This window comes from Tachyglossus aculeatus, chromosome 9, assembly GCF_015852505.1.
Source record: "Tachyglossus aculeatus isolate mTacAcu1 chromosome 9, mTacAcu1.pri, whole genome shotgun sequence".
In the NCBI taxonomy this organism is placed as follows: Eukaryota; Metazoa; Chordata; class Mammalia; order Monotremata; family Tachyglossidae; genus Tachyglossus; species Tachyglossus aculeatus.
Window position 1 is genome coordinate 5,256,604 of NC_052074.1, and position 14,098 is coordinate 5,270,701.

Genomic DNA, 14,098 nt, shown 5'->3' on the forward strand with positions numbered 1-14,098 from the left:
CAGGGCCGCCTCCGCCGGGGGGGGGGGCCGCCTCCGCCGGCTTCCTCTGCACCACCTCCAGCTCCTCGTTGTCCTCCTCCTCCTCCTCCTCCTCCTCTTCGTCCTCCTCTTCCTCTTGGTCCTGATCGTCGGGCTCCCGGACGAACTGGTACTTAAAGCCGGGCTGCCTCCGGGCCGCGCCGGTGGCGGCGTTGGAGGAGGACACGACGGGCGACTGGTCCAGCTCTTCCATGTCGGGGGCTCCCCAACGAGCTGCCCTCGGTGCCCGGGGGGACGGGGGACTTTTTCCTCTCTTTTTTCCCCCCCTAAAGCGGGCGGAGGGCGGAGGAGCGGGATGCACCGCACCGCACCGGCAACCGTTGCCGGTCCCCGAACAATGAGGATGCTCCGCCGCCGCCGCCGCCGAGAAAGGGGCCGCTCACTGCCGCCCCCTACCGGCGGCAGGAGGAGCCGCCGCGGCGTCCACCAATCACCGGCCGGAGGGCGGCGGCCGGCCAATGGCAGGCGGCGCTGAAGGCAGGGGGCGGGGCTTAGCGAAGCCACGCCCCCTCCAGGCTCTATAAAAGCCCACGGTGGGGACTGGGCGGGTCCCCGGCCGCCGTGGCCGGGAGGGAGGAAGGGTGGGGTTTGCTCTGCTCTCACTTATTCATTCATTCAATGGTATTTATTCATTCAGCCATCATCAATCGTCTTTATTGAGCGCTTACTATCATCATCATCAATTGTATGTGCAGAGCACTGGACTAAGCGCTTGGGAAGCACAAATTGGCAACATCTAGAGACAGTCCCTACCCACCAGTGGGCTCACAGTCTAAAAGGGGGGAGACGGAGAACAAAACCAAGCATACTAACCAAATAAAATAAATAGAATGGATAGGTACAAGTAAGTCGTACTTACTGAGCGCTTACTGCGTGCGGAGCACTGTACTAAACGCTTGGGAAGGACAGGTTGGCAGCATCTAGAGACGTTCGTCTGTGCCTCAGTTACCTCTCCCCCTTCCCCCCATCTTACCTCCTTCCCTTCCCCACAGCACCTGTATATATGTATGTCATCATCATCAGTCGTATTTATTGAACGCTTACTGTGTGCAGAGCACTGTGCTGAGCGCTTGGGAAGTACAAGTTGGCAACATCTAGAGACAGTCCCTACCCAACAGTGGGCTCACAGTCTAAAAGGGGGAGACGGAGAACAAAACCAAACATACTAACCAAATAAAATAAATAGAATAGATATGTACAAATAAAATAAATAAATAGAGTAAAAAAAAATACGTACAAACATATATCCATATATACAGGTGCTGTGGGGAAGGGAAGGAGGTAAGATGGGGGGGAGGGAGAGGGGGACGAGGGGGAGAATGAGATCATCATCATCAATCGCATTTATTGAGCGCTTACTATGTGCAGAGCACTGTGCTAAGCGCTTGGGAAGTACAAATTGGCAACATCTAGAGGCAGTCCCGACCCAACAGTGGGCTCACAGTCTAGAAGGGGGAGACGGAGAACAAAACCAAACATACTAACCAAATAAAATAAATAGAATGGATAGGTACAAGTAAAATAAATAAATAAATAGAGTAATAAGTATGTACAAACATATATCCATATATACAGGTGCTGTGGGGAAGGGAAGGAGGTAAGAAGGGGGGGATGGGGGGGCGAGGGGGAGAGGAAGGAAGGGGCTCAGTGTGGGAAGGCCTCCTGGAGGAGGTGAGCTCTCAGTAGGGCCTTGAAGGGAGGAAGAGAGCTAGCTTGGTGGATGGGCAGAGGGATTGGGGGCATTCCAGGCCCGGGGGAGGACGTGGGTTTTGTTCTGCGCTCTTTCATTCATTTATTCATTCAATTGTATTTATTCATTCAGTCGTATTCATTGAGCGCTTACTGTGTGCGGGACACTGTACTAAACGCTTGGGAAAGACAGGTTGGCAGCATATAGAGACGTTCCTCTGTGCCTCAGTTACCTCATCTGTAAAATGGGGTAAATCTGTAAAATTCACAGTCTAGAAGGGGGAGACCGATGACAAAACAAAACATATTAACAAAATGAAATAAATATGCACAAATTAAATAAATAAATAAAGTAATAAATACATACAAAAATATGTACATATATACAGGTGCTGTGGGGAGGGGAAGGAGGTTGTCCCACGGGGGGCCTCACAGTCTTCATCCCCATTTTACAGATGAGGTCATCAATCAATCAATCAATCGTATTTATTGAGCACTTACTGTGTGCAGAGCACTGTACTAAGCCGCTTGGGAAGTCCAAGTTGGCAACATATAGAGACGGTCCCTACCCAACAGCGGGCTCACAGTCTAGAAGGGGGAGACAGAGAACAAAACAAAACAGATTCACAAAATTAAATAAATAGAATAGATATGTACAAGTAAAATGGAGTAAGAAATATGTACAAACATATATACATATATACAGGTGCTGTGGGGAAGGGAAGGAGGTAAGGCAGGGGGGATGGAGAGGGGGTTAAGACTGTGAACCCTAGGTGGGACAACCTGATTACCTTGTCTCTACCCCGCTCTTAGAACAGTGCTTGGCATATAGTAAGAGCTTAACAAATACCATCATCATCATCATCATCATCGTCATCATCATCAATAAATACAGCTGATGATGTGTTCTCTCCCTCCCCACCCCCCCCCCCCACGCTTTCCACCCAGATTGTAAACCCATTGTTGGGTAGGGATAGTCTCTGTTCTGTTGCCGAATTGTACTTTCCAAGCGCTTAGGACAATGCTCTGCGCACAGTTAGCGCTCAATAAATAGAATTGAATGAATGAATGAGGGTGGGAGGAAATGTGAAAGCAGGGGAGGGGCAAGAAAAGGGTCCCTGACCTATTGAAAAGAAAAGGAAAAGGGTTTAAAACTCACCGTTACAAACTGCTCCCACCCTGGGCCTTTCCCACAGTCCCTATCCCCTCTGCCCCTCATCTTTATCATCATCACCATCAATCGTATTTATTGAGCGCTTACTGTGTGCAGAGCACTGTACTAAGCGCTTGGGAAGTACAAATTGGCAACATATAGAGACAGTCCCTGCCCAACAGTGGGCTCACAGTCTAAAAGATAGGTCCATGCAGAACAGTGGGGATAGGTCCAGACAGAGCAAAGCGTCTTTACCACCCCCCGATTCATTCCATCTTATTTACTGAGTGCTTACTGCGCGCAGAGCACTGGACTAAGTGCTTGGAAAGTACGATTAAGCAACGGGGAGAAACAATCCCTGCCCACAACAGGCTCACAGTCTAGAAGGGAGAGACAGACATCAAAACAAGTAAACAGGCATCAATGGCATCTATGTAAATATAATCGTATTTATTAAGCGTTTACTGAACTAAGCGCTTGGTACTAAGGTTCAGGGGAAGTAGAGTAAGTCTGGGCTGAGGCTTAGCTTAAAAAAGCGGGAAGGATGTGGGTGGTTTCGACTCATGCCCCTGACTCCTTTCGGGTTGGCCCTATGGCCTTTCACGTGGTGGGACAATGAGTCACCCAAAGTGGGAGAATGAAGAACTGAGAGAGTAAAGAACTGAGAAGAAGCGTGCGAGGGTGTCAGGTTTTAGGCTGAACTGGGGCCACTGTACATTTTCCACCCTGAGTCCACGTTTATGAAGATCCAGGCATTTTGGGACGGTTCCAACTTGCTTACTCCACAGCACGGAAGTACGACTGCAATACATGCATAAATTATCACCTCTGAGTTTTCCAGAATGCTGTTTAAAACCCGAGTCCCTTAAAATTTTAGAACATGTATATTGATATCAACAGTACTATGATTGTTCAAATAATTCCCCTAAACCCCAGCCGTAAATAACAAGAGAACTTTTTTTTTTTTTTTTTTTTGGCGGGTGGCAGGGGAGAGAGCACTGTTTCAGATTGAGTAACCTTAACCCACATGCAACAGAGATGTTTGAGGAGCATCTCTGGGCTATCCCCTATTCATCATGAAAAATGACATCTAAAATCATACTTAGAGCAGCAATTGGAGTTAGGCCAAGAGGTAAAATCCAGCATCAGCATCATCATCATCAATCGTATTTATTGAGCGCTTACTGTGTGCAGAGCACTGTACTAAGCGCTTGGGAAGTACAAGTTGGTAACATATAGAGACAGTCCCTACCCAATAACGGGCTCACAGTCTAAAAGGGGGAGACAGAGAACAAAACCAAACATACTAACAAAATAAAATGAATAGAATATTTATATTCTAGAGATTAGGCGACCTTCAAAGAGGCAACACATTCTTTCCATATTAGTGCCTTGTTATTAGATCTTTATAAATTTAAAGGGAACTTTTTGGACCTTTTCAAAGAGAGGCCCGCCAAAAATTCCCCCGGCCTAATATTTAGAGAAGGGAGAAAAAAGCTCAAGAAATAGATTCTACAATAAGTTATGCTGAATTCCAGCCATCATTCTACTTCCAGAATCATTTTGCCCCCGGGGTTTTGCTGAGAAAATGCATTATTTTAAAAATTCCAGGCATAACTGATTGAAAAATATCGACGAGAAGGAGTTATTGTGTTTCCAAACTCGCAGTTATTTCAAGTGGAGAGTATCAGAAGGTTTCCATTTTCCTTTGTTTCGCTTGGTTGACTGAACAACAAAGTTGTTTGATCGATCCTTTGCTGACTGGAGTTTGCAGGAAACTTTTCCAAACCCCAGCACAGTGATGGAGGAGCAAGGCTTCCACCTTATCCCACATTTCCTTCCCAAAGGGACTTACTCAATCAATCAATCAATCGTATTTATTGAGCGCTTACTATGTGCAGAGCTTGGGAAGTACAAATTGGCAACACATAGAGACAGTCCCTACCCAACAGTGGGCTCACAGTCTAAAAGGGGGAGACAGAGAACAGAACCAAACATACCAACAAAATAAAATAAATAGGATAGAAATGTACAAGTAAAATAAATAAATAAATAAATAAACAGAGTAATAAATATGTACAACCATATATACATATATACAGGTACATATACATATATACTTACTCGAGTTAACCTTAACTGCTGAGATTCATCTAAAATGTTCACTGACGTACAGAGTAGTGGTGCAGCACAGGAAGTTTCAGAGGGACTTCCTTTATTAACTGCAGTTTACTTATGTAACCCATTTCTGCATCCACATGACTCTGCATTTGATACTGTGAGACAGCTCCAAGGGGCTAATCAAAAGAATATTAAAGAATATTCAGCCCCTTCCGCATATTCAGCCCCTATTCAATATTCAATATTCAAGCAGCTCTTCTACACTTCTGCTTCACTTGTATGCATCACTGCATCTGTTCTATTTATTTTATTTTGTTAGTATGTTTGGTTTGGTTCTCTGTCTCCCCCTCTTAGACTGTGAGCCCACTGTTGGGTAGGGACTGTCTCAATATGTTGCCAACTTGGACTTCCCAAGCGCTTAGTACAGTGCTCTGCACACAGTAAGCGCTCAATAAATCATCATCATCATCATCATCAATCGTATTTATTCAATAAATACGATTGATTGATTGATTGATTGATTGATTGTGGACTTTAGCTGTCACCTTTAAGCACTTGCTATTCACCCCATCCTCAGCCCCGCAGCGATTATGTACCTATCCATCGTTTATTTTAATGTCTGTCTCCCCATCTAGAATGTATGCTCCTTGCGGGCAAGGAATCTGCCTACCAACTCTGTTGTGTTCCACTCTCTCAAGCGCTTCGTCAGTCTGGCAACGACCTTACAGTCTAGAGGAGGGAGACAGACATTAATATAAATAAATAAATTACAGATATTAATTAGTACAGTGCTCTCCGTAATGCTCTGCACAGAGAGGCAGCGTGGCTCAGTGGAAAGAGCACAGGCTTTGGAGTCAGAGGTCACGGGTTCAAGTCCCTGCTCCGCCACCTGTCAGCTGTGTGACTCTGGGCAAGTCACTTAGCTTCTCTGTGCCTCAGTTACCTCATCTGTAAAATGAGGATTAAAACTGTGAGCCCCTCGTGGGACAACCTGATCAACTTGTGTCCTCCCCAGTGCTTAGAACAGTGCTTTGCATTCATTCATTCATTCAACCGTATTTATTGAGCGCTTACTGTGTGCAGAACACTGTACTAAGCGCTTGGAAAATACAATTCGGCAATAGGGAGAGACAATACCTACCTAACAACGGGCTCACAGTCTAGAAGGGGGGAGACATTAATACAGAGATTGAGTCTGTGAGCCCCACGTGGGACAACCTGATCACCTTCCGTCTACCCCAGTGCTTAGAACAGTGCTTGGCACACAGTAAGCGCTTAACAAATACCATCATCATCATTATCATTATAATTATTATTAATCACTTTTGCACATAGTAAGCACTTAATAAATAATAATAATGGCATTTATTAAGCACTTACTATGTGCAAAGCACTGTTCTAAGTGCTGGGGAGGTTACATATATATATAATATATAATATATATATAATATAATATAATATAATATAATGATAATATAATATAATATAATATAAAATAATATAATAATATACTATAATAATATATAGTAATAATATATAATAATATACTATAATAAATGTCATTATTTAAATAATAAATGCCATTATTAGTATTATTATTATATAGCTATAACTCTATTTCTCTATTCTGTTGGTACTGACACCTGTCCACTTGTATTTTGGTTTTTTTATGACATTTATTAAGCACTTACTATGTGCAAAGCACTGTTCTAAGCTCTGGGGAGGTTACAAGGTGATCAGGTTGTCCCACGGGGGGCTCACAGTTTTTTTAATCCCCATTTTACAGATGAGGTAACTGAGGCACAGAGAAGTGAAGTGACTTGCCCAAAGTCACACAGCTGACAGTTGGAGGAGCCGGGGATTTGAACCCATGACCTCTGACTCCAAAGCCCATGCTCTTTCCACTGAGCCACACTGCTTCTCTGTTTTGTTTTCATTGTCTGTCTCCCCCTTCTAATAATAATGATAATGGTATTTGTTAAGTGCTTACTATGTGCCAAGCACTGTTCTAAGCACTAGGGTAGATACAAGTTACCTTTTAGACTGTGAGCCCACTGTTGGGCAGGGACTGTCTCTATATGTTGCCAATTTGTACTTCCCAAGCGCTTAGTACAGTGCTCTGCACACAGTAAGCGCTCAATAAATATGATTGATGATGATACAAGATTATCAGGTTGTCCCACATAGGGCTCACAGTCTTAATCCCCATTTCTAGACTGTGAGCCCACTGTTGGGTACAGACCGTCTCTATCTGTTGCCAAATTGTACTTCCCGAGTGCTTAGTACAGTGCTGTGCACACCGTAAGCGCTCAATAAATACGATTGAATGGAAAACAAAGGCAGGACAATGACCAAGGGGGAAACCTGGCATGAGGGTATCGAGGGTACCCGTTATCCAAGGGTGATTGGTGTGCCTGAAAATGAATTAAGCTATAAATGGGATAGGCAGAAATTTCTTTTGTAGACATGAAAAAACCCTCTCTTAATTTAAGCAGAACAAACTGAGTCTAAAACATTGATTGAAACAAATGCCATTATTATTATTATTATTCCACTACATTAGAGATTGGAAAAAAGACAAAGAAATTCCTGCCTCTTCCGTGGCCCCTCATGTCCTGCTTCAGATCCAAGGGCCTAGCCGGAATGTTAGTTGGGACAAGGTTGCATTGTCCTCCGCACACGCCTAGGCAGAAGAGAATTTAGGCCAAGTCTAAAACAAATCGCACTCTGGGAAGTTACCCGTTTGCCGAACTGATAATGGAACCTCCACTGGGTTCTTCACCTATTTCCTGTCATGGTGTTTGTTAAGCACTCACCATCATCATCATCATCAATCGTATTTATTGAGCGCTTACTGTGTGCAGAGCACTGGACTAAGCGCTTGGGAAGTACGAGTTGGCAACGTATAGAGACAGTCCCTATCCAACGGTGGGCTCACAGTCTAGAAGAGATGGGAAAGGAGGAGGGAAGGAGGAGGAAAGGAGAAGGGAAAGGAGGAGGGAAGGAGAAGGGAAAGGAGGAGGGAAGGAGATGGGGAAGGAGATGGGAAAGGAGGAAGGAAGGAGATGGGGAAGGAGATGGGAAAGGAGGAAGGAAGGATAAAGTAAAGCGAGCAGGAGTCCGGAGCGGCCCGTGTGGCAAGCCCTGTTCTAAGCTCTGCGGTAGAGACAAGTTAATCAGGTTGGACGCAGTCCCTGTCCCACGTGGGGCTCATCAATCGATCAATCAATCAATCAATCGTATTTATTGAGCGCTTACTGTGTGCAAAGCACTGTACTAAGTGCTTGGGAACTACAAGTTGGCAACATCTAGAGACAGTCCCTACCCAACAGTGGGCTCACAGTCTAAAAGGGGGAGACAAAACCAAACACACTAACAAAATAAAATAAATAGAATAGATATGTACAAGTAAAATAAATAGAGTAATAAATATGCACAAACATATATACATATATACAGGCTCATGGTCTTAATCCCCATTTTACAGATGAGGTAACTGAGGACCAGAGCATCAATCCACCTAGCGTAGTCATTGAGCGCCGACTGCGTGCTTACTGTGATCTAAGCGCTTGGGAGAGTACAATACGACAGAGTTGGTGGACACATTTTCTGCTTACAGTCTAGGGAGAGAGGTGAAGTGACTTGTCCAAGGTAACACAGCAGACAAGTGGTAGAGACAGGCTTTGAGCCCAGGACCTCTGGCTCACAGGCCCTTGTCTGTTTACCTGTGTCTGTTTAATGTTATATTGTACTCTCCCAACCAGTACTCAATACGGTGCTTTGCACACAGTAAGCTCTCAATAAATACGGTTGAATGAACAAATGAATGAACAAACACAGCTAATTGGTCCCCATCTTTTTTTTTAATGGTAGTTGTTAAAGGCTTACTATGTGCCAGGCACTGTACTAAACGCTAGGGTAGATGCAAGACACAGTCCCTGTCCCAAATGGGGACAGTGCTCAATAAATATGACTGACTGACTGACATGGGGCTTGGGCAAATACCACAGTTATTAGTATTGTCATAGCGATATCATACACCAGGCAAATAAAGCTCTGAAGGCGGCCCACATCCATTCATTCATTTGATCATATCTATTGAGCACTTACTATGTGCAAAGCACTGTACTACGTGCTTGGGAGAGTACTAAAGCAAAGACACGATCTCTGCCCTCGAGCTTAAAGACCCCTCTTCCACTGCCTCCTATTACACGATTTCTACCCCGTCCATTCTTAATCCTCAACATCATCATCATGGTGGCATATTTATTGAGTGCCAGCGCTTAGAACAGTGCTTCGCACATAATAAGCGCTTAAGAAATGCCATCATCATCATTATTATTATTATTACTACTGAGTGTGAAACACTGTACTAAGCATTTGAAAAAGTACACGACAGAAGCAAGACACAGGACCCCTACCCTCTAATGCTGTGGACAGACAAAAATGATTTACAAATAATGGAAGCAGGAAGGAAAACAAGGATATAACAGGAAGTATCAGAGGTATCAAGATGAATTAGCCGAATAAATAATTACATATATCAATAAAAATAAGTATAGGGGCAGAAGTACAAGAGTAAAGTATATAAGGCTGTGGGTAGTACTGAAGCAACTGTGAAGTTGTGAATTAATCTGGAAGGCTTACTGGAGGAGTTGGGTAGGATTTGCTCTGCGCTCACTCACTCACTCATTCATTCATTTATTCATTCATTCATTCAATCGTATTTATTCATTCAATCGTATTTATTGAGCTCTAACTGTGTGCGGAGCACTGTACTAAGCACTTGGGAAGGACAGGTTGGCAGCATATAGAGACGTTCCTCTGTGCCTCAGTTACCTCTCCACCCCCCGCCCGTCTTACCTCCTTCACTTCCCCACAGCACCTGTATATATATATATATATATATATATATATGTTTGTACATATTTATTACTCTATTTATTTATTTATTTTACTTGTACCTATCTATTCTATTTATTTTATTTTGTTAGTATGTTTGGTTTTGTTGTCTGTCTCCCCCTTCTAGACTGTGAGCCCACTGTTGGGTAGGGACTGTCTCTATATGTTGCCAGCTTGTACTTCCCAAGTGCTTAGTACAGTGCTCTGCACACAGTAAGCGCTAAATAAATATGATTGATTGATTTGCTTTTTTTTTAATTTTAGGAGGAGATGGGACGAACTGTAGCCGAAGGATTTTAGAGATTGGGAGTACCAGACTGGGGAAACAGCAAGAATGAGGAATAAGAGGTGGATACATCAAGAGCAAGGCACAATTAGATGTGAGCTTGTAATTAATCGATTGTATTTATTGAGCGCTTACTGTGCGCACAGCACTGAACTAAGCACCCGGGAGAGTACAATACAACACAGTTTGTAGACACGTTTCCCTGTCTACAACAAGCTTACAGTCTAGAAAGACTTTACAGTCTAGAGGAGCAAAGGAGTACATAGTGCAGTCTGGGGAGGGGAAATCTTATAGAGAGCCTTGAGATTAATGCTAAAAAGTTTCTGCATAATGTGGAGGGAGATGGGTAGTCACTAGAGGTTTTTGAGGAGTGGAGAGCGTATGCAAGTGACATTTTGGGAAGACAATCTGTGCAGCAGCATGTAGTATAGACTGAAGCCGAGAATTCTGGACCAATTTGATCTCATTTTTTCATGTCCAAACAGATTTTCGCTGGATTTTTTTTTAATTTCTAAAAGGCCATTTAAATCTTCCCAATAATTTGTCCTTAAAAATCAATTTGTACCTCTACATCGGTATACAACAGATTTCAGAATGGTAGTATTTTCTGAGAGTTGGGAACTGTGCCTGATTGGATTATCTTGTATCTACCCCAGTGCTTAACATGGTATCTGGCAGAAAGTCAGCACTTTCTAAATAGTAATAATAATTATTATTATTATGGTATTTCTTAAGCGCTTACTATGTGCCCAGCACCGTTCTAAGCCCTGGGGTAGATACAAGGTAATCAGGTTGTCCCACGTGGGCCTCACAGTCTTAATCCCCATTTTACAGATGAGGTAACTGAGGCACAAAGAAGTTAAATGACTTGCCCAAAGTCACACAGCTGATAAGTGGAAGAGTCGGGATTAGAACCCACGACCTCTGACTCCCAAGCCCGTGTTCTTTCCACTAAGCCACACTGCTTCTCCAATAGTAGTAATACTAGTGATGGTATTTAATAAGCACTTGGGCAAAGCACTCTACCAATCAATCAGTTGTATTTAATGAGCACTGACTGTGTGCTGAGCACTGTACTAAGTGCTTGGGAGAGTATTAATTGCTGGAAAAGAATTCACTCTTGAGAATTAGACACGGATCCTGGCTCTCAAGGGGCTCACAATCTAAGAGGAGAATAACTATGGACATGTAAGGAAGGATGAATCAGTGGGAATAGCATATAAATACTGTAATTACAATTGAGAAAATTAGTAAATTCAGTGTTGAGTACAGTTCTCTGCACATAGTAAGCACTCAATAAATATACTTGATTGACTGACTATCGCTTGCTGGGTAGCTATGATATATTACAATTGGTAAAGTAAGTAAATCTGAAATTTTCAAACAATCAGTGGTATTTATTGAGCACTTACTGGGTGCTGAGCACTACAGTAGGTGCTTCAGAGAGAATAAGACAGTAGAATTGATAGACATTCCCCGCCCATAAGGAATTTACAGTACAGCCTAGAGGGGAAGATAGACGTTAAAATAAATTGTGGATGGGGAAATGGAAGATTATAGGGATACAGAAGTGTTTTGGGGCTGGGGTGGATGTCAAGTGTTTAAGGGGAAAGGCTCCAAGTGCATCGATGACACGGAAGAGCAAAATTATAGTTAACTTTGAGGGGAAATGAATCACTAAATACTTCAATGCATTTTAAGGTATATAAAGACCTATTTTCTGTTCAAAAAAGTCTTCTAAGACAAAAAAAAAGAGGCTTTCTTGTCAAAGTATCCCCAAATAGTATCACAGGATATGTGAATATAGCTTCATTCCAAAATGAATGACACCCCTAATGCTTAGTCTGGTCCAGTCTAGGGCTAGTGACCCTAAATTGGTTTTAATTAACCTAACACTTCCTCTCCTTGGTCATAAAATTTCTCTGCCTTTTGGATTCTTTGTTTGTCCCGCTTTCTTCACTTGCTCAGTCTCTCTCTGCCTTCAGGTAAAGCGCTCAACTGAGCATCACTCAATCCTCTGCAGCTCAGCTTCCAAAGTAAAAGAACACCATCTCCAGCTCTGCTAGAAGGAAGCTAGAACAAATTTCAGACTCCTCTGGAAGGCAGGAGACATGGAAAAACCTCACCAGCATTTTTGAATTTAAGACACAGAGATGGGGAAGAAACTATTCAAATTCCAAATATATTCGGTAAGGAACCAACGAAATTATCGCACTGTGTCTAAAGACAGCTAAATCTGTCTAGCCTTCCCATCCAGGAAGGGAAAATTCATGAGCCTTCAGCAAGATTGATTAAAAGCTAGAGACTGCAAGGTAATGTATCCCCCTATCTCTTTCCCAGTCGATCCATCAGTTGTATTTCCTGGGCACCTTCTCTGTGTAGAACACTGTACTAAGCACTGGGTATCATCAGTCGATGAATCAATCAATCAGTAGTATTTATTGAACGCTTTCTGTGTGCAGGTAACTGTACTGAGCATTTGGGAGAGTACAGTACAACAGAATTAGTACACACGTTCCCTGCCCACAATTGAGATTGCATTAGAAGACCTAATCCTGTCCCTGAAAGAGCTTACAGTCTAGGGGGGAGTACAATTTTCTCCCATAAAAAGGTCACAGATTTCTCTTTTTTCAGCTCCCTTTAAACTTCCCCAGGCTCGAGGTTAGGAGGCCACCTGAGTCCATCATATTTATTCATTTGTTATAAGTACTGCAATAAGATGCTAAATATTTAAGATGAGGTGAAAGTAAGCTAAGGAAAGTACCAGTTGTATGTGGCTCTGCATACTCATTCCCCTTTCATTTAAAGGCTGAGTCACTTACTGGGAATATTCCTATTGTGTTAATCAGTAACATTCCAACATACTTTTAAAAGGTACTTAGTAACCAAATTCCACAAAACCCTTTAAAATGCCATTTTGCTACTGATAAATGTGTATTTGATAGGACTAAAGTGATCTATCTAGCCGTAGCACTTAGGTACATATCTGGAATATAGCAATTTATATTACCGTCGGTCTCCCTCTCTGGACTATAAGTTCATTCTGGGCTAAGTGCTTTGGAAAGTACAATACAACTGAATTAGGAGACATGTTCCCTTCCCCCTAAGGAACTTACAGTCTAGAGGAAGCGAGACTGTTTATTATAGCACTACAACTGAAACCTTGTGTTCAATTCCTGGTGGAATTGAGAGGCCATGACTCCCAAATCCTAAAATAAGAATTTGATACCATACTGTAAGCTTGCTGTGGGCAGGGAGCATGCCTCTCTACCAACTCTTTTATACTGTTCTCTCCCTAACACTTAGTACAGTGCTCCGGGCTCAGGAAACGCTCAATAAAAACCATTGATTGATTGATTGAGAGGCAGTGTTCCTAGTGGATAGAGCCCGGATTTGGGAGTCAGAAGGACCTGGGTTCTAATCCCTGCTCCACCACTTTTCTGCAGTGTGATCTTGGGCTTAACTTCTCTGTGCCTCCGTTATCTCGTCTGTAAAATGGGGATTAAAACCTGGAGCCCCATAAGGGACATGGACTGTATCCTTGTATCTACCCCAGCACTTAGAAGAGTGCCTAGCGCAGAGTAAGTGCTTAACAAATACCATTATAAACTAAAACAAATGGATGGATCGATTGATTAATAATAGCCAATTCAGAAATTTCCGGCAAATACTTGAAAGCGGAAGAGGGAGCTTTTAGATTGACACAAACTTGAAAAGCAACGTTCACTAGATGAAAAGATACGCCTCCGCGGGTCCTTTTTGGTCTTTTCTTTGTACTCACTGACGATACTTGTATGTGCCTGGTGACTTCCACCTCAGCTTTGGGGTTCTGAATTGTGACCGCAGCAGTACCACCTCCTAGCATATAGCACTCTCCCAAACGCTTAGCACAGTGCTCTACACACAAT

General features: G+C 43.1%; 1 protein-coding gene across 2 annotated transcripts in view; it reads right to left on the reverse strand.

Annotated features, from left to right (window-relative positions):
• The window catches only part of RTN4 (reticulon 4), a 96,933-nt gene that overhangs the window by 66,131 nt on the left and 16,704 nt on the right, over window positions 1–14,098 (reverse strand). Inside the window, exon 1 of one of the 2 annotated variants that reach the window (XM_038751285.1) lies at window positions 42–358. The exons of the other annotated variant lie outside the window; for it this stretch is intronic. Within the exon in view, the coding sequence (XP_038607213.1) occupies window positions 42–232 (191 nt within the window). The 5' untranslated portion in view covers window positions 233–358. Of the gene's footprint in view, window positions 1–41; window positions 359–14,098 lie in introns of those variants that run through there. 2 annotated transcript variants of the gene reach the window in all.